This window comes from Anopheles aquasalis, chromosome 3 (genome assembly GCF_943734665.1).
Source record: "Anopheles aquasalis chromosome 3, idAnoAquaMG_Q_19, whole genome shotgun sequence".
NCBI lineage: Eukaryota > Metazoa > Arthropoda > Insecta > Diptera > Culicidae > Anopheles > Anopheles aquasalis.
Genome location: NC_064878.1, coordinates 29,103,901 through 29,116,595, shown reverse-complemented (window position 1 = coordinate 29,116,595; position 12,695 = coordinate 29,103,901). Strand labels below are relative to the sequence as shown.

The 12,695-nt window shown below is 44.9% G+C and overlaps 1 protein-coding gene across 1 annotated transcript; it reads right to left on the bottom strand.

Moving 5' to 3' along the window:
- Positions 1-457: 457 nt before the first annotated feature.
- Positions 458-2,457, bottom strand: LOC126578554 (uncharacterized). Its single transcript, XM_050241241.1, has 2 exons — positions 2,296-2,457; positions 458-2,229 (listed from the first exon to the last, which is right to left on the bottom strand). Exons 1-2 carry the CDS (start codon positions 2,359-2,361, stop codon positions 817-819), a joined length of 1,479 nt encoding a protein of 492 aa, XP_050097198.1. The 5' UTR covers positions 2,362-2,457; the 3' UTR covers positions 458-816.
- Positions 2,458-12,695: the final 10,238 nt, after the last annotated feature.

Below are 12,695 nucleotides of genomic sequence, written 5' to 3'. Positions count from 1 at the left end.
TTCCGTCTATTAAATGATCACGATCTCTCAACGAATTGCTAAGTTTAGAAGATAGTGGATCGTATTATTGTAGCATGATTTGGAAAATGAAAGACACTACCATAGCGCGTTATGTAGCTCAGTTGGAAACAACCACGACGTACATTCTACCTCAGTTAAGAAAACACATATTCTATGTACACACAAAAATGGCAAAGATTGTCCAATCAATAAACCAGACGATACTATACTCAGTTAACTATGCGGCACTGCAACCGACGATCGCTTTTGATCAACCACAGAAAATTCTTTTATAGCGCACGATGGTGCGAAGTTTTCGTTTTCGGAATCAGTTTTGATACTACCGGCCTGATAATACCGGTTTATTGGCAAGGTATATTGAAAAGCTATGATTTCGTAAGTATCTCCCAATGATAGAAGATACGCAGAAAAAAACAAAGGTAAGTAAAAAATGAAATTAGATGGAAACAACATATTTTTATTTATTTATTTGTTTTGTTATAAATCATGGCGCAGCAGTGGTCACATTTGTCTACGATCGCTTCGTAGGCATATTCGGAGTGTACCAGATGCGATCTGCTACTATACTTAAGATAATTAAACCATACAACCGACTACCTTTGAACATTCAAATAAGAGTCCGCTCTCTCCTTGAATTCCACGAAAAAATCCATTTCATTTAAGCTCTGCTTCCACAATTCTATGTTGAGCTTCGATTTGTAAGAAAGCGAAAGGAAATCTATTCCAACAAGTACTATTCTTATGCATTTTCAAACGAAATAAGTTTGTCTTGAACTACCAGTAGCTCCATCATAATCAACATTTATAATACTCATCAGAGTCCGATAGACAACTAGAGTCATATTCTGAGTCACTTCCTATATCTGGTTGCAATGAACATTCTGAATATTCCGGCTCTTTCAATTTAGGGAACCTTTTCTTTAGCGCACGAAATTTATAGCTCGAAACCGACATTCCCTGGATTTCGCGAACAGATTTTGACGTCTTTAATTGAGCATCATAGAACCGTAGTTTGTGCAGCCGAACCAGGGGTGCTTTCATACGTTGGAAACTAGATTCTAGGAAAAGTCCTTGGTAGAATGTGAGAACTTCGAGATGTTTTAAACGCGACAACGCTTTCAACAATTCAATGGGTTCATCGTAATCCATACCATCGCCGTCGCGATCAGAAATCACCACCTTCAGTTCTTTCAAGTGTGCAGCGCTGTTAGTGATAGTTTTAATCACACTTTCTTCGTTGTCACTGTCAATACACACCTCAAGCCTTTTAACTGATCTGGGAAGTTTCAGAGCATCTCGTACTTCATATCCCAGAAATATATCCTCTATTTGGGTTAATTTTGACCAATCAAAAACGGAATCCGTGAATTGCGTTTCCCGATCAAACCGAATAGCCCAAAGTCGAAGACTTTGAAGATGTTTAAGTTTGTTTAAATTTGCTACATTGACGTCGGCATTCATTCCATAATCGAAGGAAAGCTCCTCTAGTGTTGTGCACATTTCACATATGGCATCGCAAATTGCACCTTCAACACGAATATCCCATGTCATTTTTTTAATGTTTGGCAATCGTCGGAAGATGGATTTGGCCGCTGCTATCGATATCTGAAGATTGAGAGATGCATCTGACTGCAAGTTATAGCGGCTTACAGTAAGTTCCTTCAGCTTGTCGAGGGCAGGTTGCTGGATGCATTCATCTGGTGTACTCAATGCGGACAAATTACCCTCGAACACTTGCAACTCGGGCATATCCACTCGAATCTTAAAATTGGATATGAACTTAAATCGGGTAATAGAGTTGCTGCGAAGAGTTGGCGTGATATCTTGATCAAAGGTATCTCTGATGTTATCGATAAAAGCAAGCGACCGAAGCTGCGTCATTAACGGCACTGACTCCGATATCAAAGCAATCGTCGAGGGTGTAGATTGCTGCTTCGTACATGTAATCTCCAGCGAATGAAGATTGTTCGTGATTTTTGGGTGAATAGTGCCCCACATCGATAACGTTTCTTGATCATATACGGCCCATTTAACGTTTCTGTAGCAGCGTTGGGACTTGGACACAGCCTCCACGTTCTTCAAATTAATTTTCAACTTTAATCGTGAAACATAATTACTCCTGAATATGATATTGTTCCATCGATGGCAGGTTTGCGACGCGCTTTTTACGTCGTATTCATGCAACCGGTTAAATATCATGCACATAACCTGTATGAAGAGAACGACGTTGAGAGACACCGCGGTTGTTTTAAAACAATTATATCTCTTGCTTACCTCATCCGGTAGGGAATCGATGGTAGTTTTCGTGGTAACTCTGGCTTTTTTACGCTGGGACGACATTTTTCACAACACAGTTTTTCACGACAAACAACAACGTAGTAAATTGCGACTTCGCTTCGGCAATTTGGCGCGATCGTTCGTTGACCTCTCGTTGCGGCCTCTGCTAAAGCGACGTTGCTGAAGGGGCTCAAAATCGTTGCGGCTCCGGCAGAATAGATGCGGATGCGTGCCAGTCTGACCCTGCGTACACATTGTCCAGAATCTGGGCGTAGATCGAGCCCTGTGTACACACTGCACAGAATCTGCAGATAATGTATATAGGCCCAGAAATTACACTACAGTTTACGCTTCGTGTATACCCAGATTATTATTTTTACCAACTTTTGTTTCGGAGACCAAAAGGAGACCGGTCTAAACCAGAATAGATTTGTTCACTGGAGAGTTTTCTATCGATTTCGTCCTCCGTCATGATCAGTTCGTTTTCATACTTTTAATCCAAGTCATTTAGTACTGTTTTTGGCGGGCATGGAAAACATATTGTGGCATTTTGTAGTCTATAAAGGTGGGTTTAAAAGGATGGTGGAATTACACGGTTTCATTGTTTAATTTCTAAACATTCCCTTTGGATGCATCTGAAGGAGTTTTAAAATACAACACAGCTTAAAATATGAGTAATAGAAGCAAAGAACAATTGACGGATCGGGGTTATTTGAATTCGAACCCCGCTTGAACTGGGTCACATTACCCGTCATGTTGCTAAAGGCTCTGGCACACTGGTTGTGATAAGTGCTGTACTTGCGGCAGTTGCGGCAGTTGCACGTTCAGACTGGTTACCACCACATCAAGCAAACCTAGCAAAAGTGTTATGAATACAGTGTCTTTCCTTCGCTTCTTTTGCTGATCTTACGGAGTTAAAATAACAAAAAAAGTTTTCTTCTGAAAGAATATAGCCTCTAGGCAATGAAATGAGTAAATAGTTTAAGGAAAAACTAATATTACATTTGTTTTCTTGGACTTTCTAACACATTTTTCACTTTTCACTCTGCTCAAATTTTTCAATAATTGTAGAAATAACAAGTAATAACCAAAAAAAATATTCTACAAGCCTGTGAAGCGAGAAACGGAATTTATCTAGGTATATCATGGGTGTAAATATGACCAACAAACCAATATATCGCTTTTGAATCAATCGAACTCAAAATAATTACTTTCATTTTTCAGCCAAAAAATGCTTAATATTTACTCAAATATTGCACCACAACTTCGTTTTGATAGTTACTCCACACACTTTTTGGATGCGGCACTTGCGGCAGTTGCAGCAGTGTAGTGATTTTGTGCAGATTTGCCGCAGTTACGCAAGTGCCGCAATAAAAGCACTTCTGAACAACCTCGTTGGATACCGTGTTTGACAAGCCAAAAGGCGTCCGCAACTGTCGAAAGTGCCGCAACCAGTGTGCCAGAGCCTCGTTCCTCCGACCCTCTTCTGTCTCCCTCATTCGTGTGTGAAACTCCAAAGCAGCAGCACGGGGAAGAAGCCGTCGAGGAATCGACGGTGGGTTTGCGTGTACTCTTTTCGATATCCGCGATCGTTTTCCGTTCGAGTGATATTGGCCACCGATAGTGAACAACTAAAACAACGACCAATGGAAGTCCACAACAAACCGTTGTTGGGAATTGTGCGCTCCGTGAGACGAGATTGCTTTGGTGAAGATCCTGCGCGCGATCCTGCCTGAACAGACATTCGCCAAACAAACAAACAGACGATCGAGAAGCAGGAGAAGGTACATCGCGAACTACGGACACCAGCATGTTGCCTACGGATCAGTGGTCATAATCCCGATACTCTTCCAGCTCTAATATTGACAAGTGAATCCGTCCGGTGGCCTTCCAAGAACGAATCTTGCGGCCAATCGCTCTAGTCCCGGTGGCGGTGTTGTTTGAAGCGTGAGGGCAAGGTGCCGCCGTCCCACCAACAGCACTAGCAACGCACGGACACGAAGGTGGACGCGCTTTTTGCCAGTGCGAACACAAATCAACCGGTGGGCAAATCCCAGATCCCAGAGTTTATCAACAGTTCCCCGAGTAACAACGATACGCACCGCTGTGCAGAGTTACGGCGGTGGCGGCGGTCCCGCTGCGGGGTGATACGATTCCGGTTTCGACCAGCGAATGGTCCGCGTGTATGTGTGCATCTGCGTGTGATGCACGGCGACGACGACGCGCATCGGTAACCCGACAACGACCGTGCGACACACTTGGAACGAATTTTCCCCAAGCCCATAATCCAAGTGTGCGGTGTGCCTTCCATTCCCTGGTGTTGGTGTTAGTGAGGATCCTTTTTTTCCTTCTGTGTTCCGGTGTTCCGAACAAGCGTGAGGACGCGTGCAACCAACTTCGGGCACCTTTTTTGTCCTGTTTGTATATTGGGCATGTTCTATTATGTTGCTCTTTGGTTCAAATATGTTTATCACTTCGTTACACCACGCAACGATGGCGCTAACGTTTGTTACGCATGTTGCGTGCGTGCGCGGGCGCTTGTGTGTATTTGGTTTGTTTTTGTTTGCTTCCGTTTGTGACAAAGATAGACAATGGATGTGATAACGGAAATCGGCGATGGTTTGAACTGTAAACAGAGAGGGAGAGGGAGAGAGAGAGAGAGATAGTGTGTGCGAAAAACCAATTTAATATTCATGATTAGCAGGGGTATTAGCAAGTCTAATAGATATTCATGTGGCAGGGATAGCTACCATTATTAAGCCATTTCAATCTATTACAGGCCAACAAAGTGTGATGTATAGTGATTGTGTGTTTTTAAAAAAATTGTGAAACTAGATTGTGAAAAGAGGGTGTGTGCAAAATTCGGTGCAGTAGTTACGCTATATTGAACGTAATTGAAAAACAGTGCACCTCAAAACAGGTACAAGACGATCCGATCCGTGCAGCTCTATGCCGATAATGAAAAGTACCGATTGCAATTCGTAAAATGTAAGTCCTTTTTATTATATTTATCAATATTATTCCTTGTTTTAAGCCATCTAAACCAACAAATTAATGGTTAACCTGACACAAGAGAATGCATGTTTTATAATAAACATTTTATTATAAACATTAGGAAAACAACTCCCAATTGATCTATATTTTACGGTTAATTGGACGAAATAATTATTCTTTTTTGGTTTGTAAAATTTGCCCTCAAAACTGCATTGGATCGTGAAAATGACACTTTCTGCTTGAAAGCAATTAACTTTCCGCCTTTCAATTACACTTGAATCCATCCTGTTGAAATTGTGTTTTTTTCTTCCACTCTTTAGTGATTATTGAAACATTGATCCAAAACCTTCTAATCTCGCTCATTATCCGAAGGAACGATGCGCTTCGGCGTACAGGAAAGTGTCGAGCAACCCGAATATGTTCGAATACCGCTCTCGAGATGCCTTTTCTCACTCCCCGTGTTCCCGTTTTTCCTTCATCCATCACGCGGCTGGCCGCAATGGAATAGATCACTAAACACGATGATTGACTGTAGGGGAGAGAGAGAGAGAGAGAAAGGGGGTAGTAAGGGAGTGTGTGGGATCATCATCAAGTCATACCATCGGCATGACGCGCTCGGTGTTCTTCGGGGTGATCGTGATGCGTTCCAGCGCCATGTCGAAGAATGCAGAACGGAAACCATCATCATCATCATCATCACCGCCATCCATTCTCATAACCTTCGGTTCCATTCCACACGTTCGGTTCCCTTTTTGCTTTTCTCCGCTCCGCTTCGTTCTCCAGAGGCCAGAACGTTTTCGTATGAGATCTGCCTCGCGGAGAGAAGCGCTCGCGGCCAGGTTAGCGTTGGTGTTGTTGCTGCTGCTGCTGCTGCTGATGGTGAGCATCACCTACTTCTTCTTCATGTGGTATGTGGCCCGCTGGCCAGGCCAGGAATGCACGACGATCCTCGGCTGTTGTCGTCGTCGTTGCCTTGGTCGCCTTACGCCCGAAGTTTGATCGCGTTCTCCTCATTTTCGACCAGTGAGGACCGACGATCGACGGCCTGCCGACGTTCTGGCAGCTTTTATGCTGCTACCTGGCTTCGGTGCCCGGTGCAGAACCCACCAGCAGCGATCTCTGTGTAAAATTCTCTCAAAGTTCATCACCATCATCGTCAACCTTCCGATGCGATGTGTGTGCAGGTTGACGACAAACCTGTGCCAACCAGGAGAGCACGCACTGGATTCGACAACCCGCCAGCTCTGCCCTGCCCTGCCCTGCCATGCCTGTCCTGAGAATCGGTTTTTCGAGGATAATGAAGGAGATTCTCGGAGCGAACCGACGCATGGATGGATGCGGAGAAGATGATTCTCCATCCGAAGAAGATGATTCTCCAGCCAACATGTTGCCGTTGCTGTGACAATCATGGGCCGGTATATTGCACTGTTTGCATCGACACTGATGCGTCGATATGGGAACACAATCTACACACAAAGGAAGGAAGGAAGGAAGGAAGGAAGGAAGGAAGGTAGAGAGAATGCAGCGAGCATAAGCCGAAATATGCTGCTGCTGCTCGTTAAACTGCACCGGCAGCAGCAGCACCAGCAACCGGCTTCAGTGCAGATTTGTGCACAAAGTGCCAAGGGTGTTGTTGTTGTTGTTGTTGTTGGTGAGTGTTCGCCACAACGAGCAGCAGCAGCAGCAGCAGCAGCAGAATGGGCCGAAAAGGGAAACAACGAAAATAAATCCTCTGCGCTCTGGCCACGCCAAGCCCAGCACACAAAGGAGGGCATTCTCAGCTAATGAGATTTGGGAAGTTTTGTAGTTATTCATCTTGAAATATGCCGTGACGATCGGATCGCACGGATCGCTCGCATTAACCTTGTGTAGGCCAGAGACAAAATTAGGCCACCCTTTAACCGGTGGCCGGTCCAGCGGTAAAAAAGAAGAGGTGAAATGAATCGAAGCACATTATCTATTCAAATTGAACATCGAATTGAATGATTGCCCTTGAAGAGATTTAGTAAAAGTTGGCTTTTATACTATTGCATTTTACAATATTTTAGCAAATGATTTACGTATATTCCGGAAGAAAAACATATAAACGATTGACCAGTTAGTGGGTTTTCTATATCATACGGAGGGCATATTTTTTTTTATGCATTCAAAAGATTATCTCAGTGTGTTGAAGTAACGCTTTCTCGAGATTTGATAAATGGCAATCGGATAAAATCCAGATTTGTGTAAATAGCAGCAGCAGCATGGAAGAAAAAGGAGAAAAAACAACATAAAACTGTGTCCATACTGCGTGCTGCGTGTGCGATGTGCGAGGAAGCAAGTGAAAAGAGGTGACGGTGGAGGAGTAGGACCGAGAAATTAAACGTAGCGGCTATCGAAGTGGTGGATGGCCGCCTCACTCGTTGGTGTGTCGGTCGTGAAACCGTGGAGTGGGGGGTGGGGGGGGGGGAGGGGACCACAACAAAGCGAATCAAACGCCTAACGCGCGGTCGCGGCAGTGGCGGCGTCGTTGGCCGTTGCCGTTTGTGAAAGATCATCCCCGAAGAAAAATGTACATAACGGCAATAACGGCGCAAGACACACGGGGGTCTCTCTCCTTCTCTCTCTCTCGATCGTCGAACGCTACGACCAAGACGGTGTGCGACGGATCACAAACTCGGTGCGCGCCCCACAGCAACCCAGCAAAGAACGATAGCAGCACCATCAACGGACGCAAAGCAGAAAGCGAACCGAACGAACAACACAAAAATCCATCCTCCAAAGCAACAGAGAGAAGCCAAAGAGACAGAGAGAGAGGGCAGCAGACGGTGGCGGGGATGGAGGGAAGGTACAGGTCCCCGGGGGGGAGTGGGAGGAGGAGGGTTTAGGGTTAAGGTGCGCGATTGAGAGCGAGAGAATGATCTTCTTGTTTACTACATCGCGACGACATCGCCACCAACACACAATTATCATCTCGAGGGTTACATTTTGCTCTCTCTCTCTATCTCTCCCTTTTCTCTCTCTTTTTTTTCTTTCCCTCCCTTCTCTCTTTCTATCTTTTTTGTGTAAAGTTTTGTATTTTCATACCCCGGACTACGGCAATGTCGACGAAACGTCAACGTTGACGATCGGTGGACTCGACGGTCGACGTCATCGTCATCGTAAAGCACCGTTTGTTGCTGCTGCTGATGATGATGGTGATGTTGATGATCATCATCAGTGGCTGCCGCCGTATGTATCTAAGTGGTTTTTTGGTGTAGGTGCACAACCTCGTCTCTGATGTAAACATGCACATTAGGAACACGAGCATAGATGCCTATGGTAGCCCTATCTCGTTGTGTTCCCTTAGGATTTGTACCATACCTTTCTTGTCAATCGATGATGTTACATTTCTTAACATGTTAATGAGTGGTAAATAGTTGTCTCAATTGCTCAAAGTGATGCAACGGGACATTCCATTCTAGATTGAATTGAAAAGTTGGGCACAAAAAGGATTATCAGATAATTTACTGTTATATTGATGGTCGTTTCCATACTGTTTTCATATCTGTAAAGATTTTTCGAAAAATAACATTTTTGCTAAAACGCCGATCCTCGACATTAATAGCTGTAGCTCTTGACACTGGCAAAATGAGATTTCAATGCAATTGCGTTCCTATACAAGTGCAGCAAATATGAAATATTGGCCTTGCATACTGATCTTTATACTTATCCAACCCGATAGGAAATTCGCTCTGAAATTTGCTATCAAAATCTGTCTTATAATTCTTATTAGCTCCCGAAGCTGTTGGCAGTTGAGGTGCATGGTAGCGATAGCATTTTTTACGATTAAGAAACATTCATTTGCTGCCATTTGGCGACTTGCAAAACTTTATTTCAGATGCTTGCCCACGATAGCATGACAACAACGCACCTAGTCGGCAGCCTATATGCCAACCAGGAAAAATGCAATTTGAATTTCAAAGAAAATGATAGTTTTTCATACTAAACGTGCTCGGCCACGATAGCAACTGTCTTTTTAACAATTTTGTGACAGTTTTTAGCGTTTTTAGCGTTGTGTCATTTGTGGTCGATTAAAGTGGTCTTCATTATAGATTTGGACCACTGTAATGTAGTGTTGCATCCGTACCCTCCGTGTGTTGAAAAACTTTTTATTACGGGTATCGCCTTTTTGAGTTATCGCAACGCATCATAGTTCAATGTTTCGTAGTCCTGTTTATGTTTTCATACTCTAGTTACAATTCTTTATGCTACATTTCCCTAAAGTACAATAGATTTAGGTGTATTGTGCATGTTTGTTTTTTTATTTTATTCAAAATATGTAATGAGAATTTAATGAAACAACTGGCGATTCCTATACGGACACCCCAACTTGTATTTCTAAAATGAGGAAACAAATGATGTTTTATGATAAAGTTTTCCACAAGATTGTTACCTTTTAGCCTCGCGTATGAACCAATTTACCAGTACGTATTCCGTCGATCTCCCACGCCCTCCTCGCGTCGCATTATCTGTGTCTATCCGCTTGATCCGCTGTCTGGAGGCTCGTTGGATGCAGGCAGGGCGGCCACCATTTGTTGATCCAAATGAGCGGCCCTCGTTTTGAGGCCAGCATCGGCAGCAGCAGCAGCAGGGCTTTTGAAGGTAAACCACTTCCATCTTTGGGGTGGGGCCGCTGCCTGTATGATACTGATACTGCTATTGCCGTTGCTGCATTCTAGGCTGTGAAGCTGATATACCCTTTTCGGCATTTCCGGCCATACCTAGTTGAAGGCTCACGCGCGCCGCCCCCATCACGCCCCATCATTCCCACCTCCTCATCACACCGCGTTTCTACACACTTGCACACGCACACGCATATGCTGGAGTTGGTTGGCCCGGGCGTGCCCCCGGGATGATCCAAATGTTGCCGGAGTTGGTGATGAATTGATATTGGTATCCCGGGGCCTGCGATATGGCCTACGTCGTACGCAACCGCTTGAACCGCTTTTTTGGCCGTGCACACCCCGGCTCGGTTTGAGTCTTGAGCTCGAGCTTTCTTTCGCCTCCCGAGGCCGAGGCCCTTTCGACTATGTATATGCCTCGGATTTCAACGCCAAACGCCCGGCGAGTAGGGAGGGGGGGTCTTGATGGTTTTTTCGATTTTTTTCCTTCATTTTTTTGGTACGAAGAGCGAGATTTGAAGCACGTTGATTTATTTTGTAACGAAGCAGCAGCAGCACCAGCAGCACTCCTTTCGTTGTGTCGTTTTCTTGGAGCGACCAGAGAGTCGAAAGCGACAGAGAGAATGCAAAAGAGAGGCTCCAACGTGGGTTCATCTCAAAGCGCGAGTTAACAACCACCAAAGGAAGTGTTTCATTTTGGCTGCCCTGGTGCTAAAAGTCGGTTTATTAAGCTTTTTCGGAATGGTACACCGCGCCAGGCCGTATGCTGCTACTAGCGATCACAACCACATCCGGTCGGTTCGCCGAAAAGCTCTCTCGAACTCCTTTTCATCTCCAAGAAGGGGTGGTTAGAGGATTATTGAAATAATAGGTCTCTTCCCGCGTTGACATTTTATAAAAAGATGTTCTCCCACCGTTACTAAAATGTCTTACTTGTTGTTGTTTTCTGTGAGAGAAGTGTTTTTTCTCCCTAATGCTTCCCAAAGCTGTTTGTATGTGGACTGTTATAAGCCTGTCAGAGGGTGGCTACAGGTTAGTAGCTACACAGCAGGAACGCAGATCACGGATGAAACGGTACACTGATGAAATGAGAGTAATTTCTTGGCACGCGGCGGAACATCTTTACTTCGATGGCTGCGATGCCTTCCCCTACCTCGAACGAGCAACCGCTACCGAACTTTATCTACCGGACCCCTACCTACCGGGGGGATTGTTGGTTGTTTGTGGATGATGAGATTTTTAAGCTTTTCTTTCTCTCCGCTGGCGTGATGCTTTCGTTGGCCTCGACATTCCAGCGGGCTGCGTGTTTTGTCCTCTTCCAGGCGGGAAGTGAGGGGTATTTTGACATTCCGGTTCACAGCACGGAAGGTGTTAACGAAAGGATGATGATCTTCTCAAAGTGGGTTATAGGAAAATGGGCTCAAAAAGGTGATCAAATTATGTAACTTAGCAGAATTACTTGCATATATAATTTGTTGGAAGAAATATTATTTAAATATTAACCAAAACAAAGACTCACTTTGGAATTATTTGGAAGGACTTTGGATTCTGTTGCGATCTGTTTCGGTCATTTAATTATAGCCTTACGTAGCCCATACACGTTCAATATGTGTGATCAATTTTATTGATGATCAATTTTCACTGAACTATCTAAAAATTCTTATCACAGACGATCAATATTGTTGAAGCAATCGATTCTGCTTGCAAGATTAGATTAATACTGATAAAAATGGAACAATTCTCGTAGAGTAAGATATTATTTTTATATGTTTGAGCTATTGGCTTGCCATAGATTGTAGCATGTAGCAGCATCTATTTGCTGTCCTACGTTCCGTAAATAAAGAGTTCAACTCCAGGGTGGGTGGACTTCCGATGTGATTTTATGCCGCCCGAAAAACAATCGCTCTGCGCACTGTTTGCGCGATGGGCAAGTGTTAGTTATTATTCCAAACAGCAATGATCTTCTGCACACATTCGCTGGCTGCAATGATTTTCCATTTCTTTTTTTTATAAGGTAGCCGCCACCGCGACGACGGCACTTGTGTGTTATGCTCGGCGAGCTTTGGCCACCACCAAAATCGCTTAGCTTTTCGGTGCTTGCTCCGAATTTGATGGTGAGGAGGAGGTGCGTTGTGGAACCGAGTGTACCTTTGCCATTTCTCGAGCCCACTTCCGTCACCAACCCACCGGCGAAGGGAGGGCTCCGATGGAGTGTGGAGAATGCAGGAGAGCGTTGATAGTAGTGCGAGGATGCGCATTCCACCACGGCGCACTTCACGGACGTCACGCGGTGGAAACTCGTCGTACAATATCTTCTTACTACGGGTCCGGCGGGAGCCGATCCATTTCCGAACTCGGGCCGAACTTCTTGTGCGATGGGGGCGCTTTCGTGGTGTGCTACTACGAGACGAGAACCGTACACCGATTGGGTTGGATGGGTGGGTGGCATGGGTGGGGAGGGGTGGCTTGGAGCACGCTAGAGTACCTTCTTCGGCGCCAGAGCCATTGGGTTGATCAGGCCCAACGTGAAACATGCTCTATGCGCCACCTCTAGCTCATCCGCTTTTCTCTATGCCCCTTGCCCGGGCCATCACTTTCTCGCTTCAATCCAATCCAATCTCTCTCGTTCGCTTGCTCGCTCGCTCGCTTGCTCTCTTTCTCCATTCCGATGGCGTCTAGCTTCCGGTCTCGGCAACGTGCGTGCTCGGTAAGAAAAGCGTATTTCCATCAACTCCGTGGAGGAAGGTGTGGAAGTTGGTC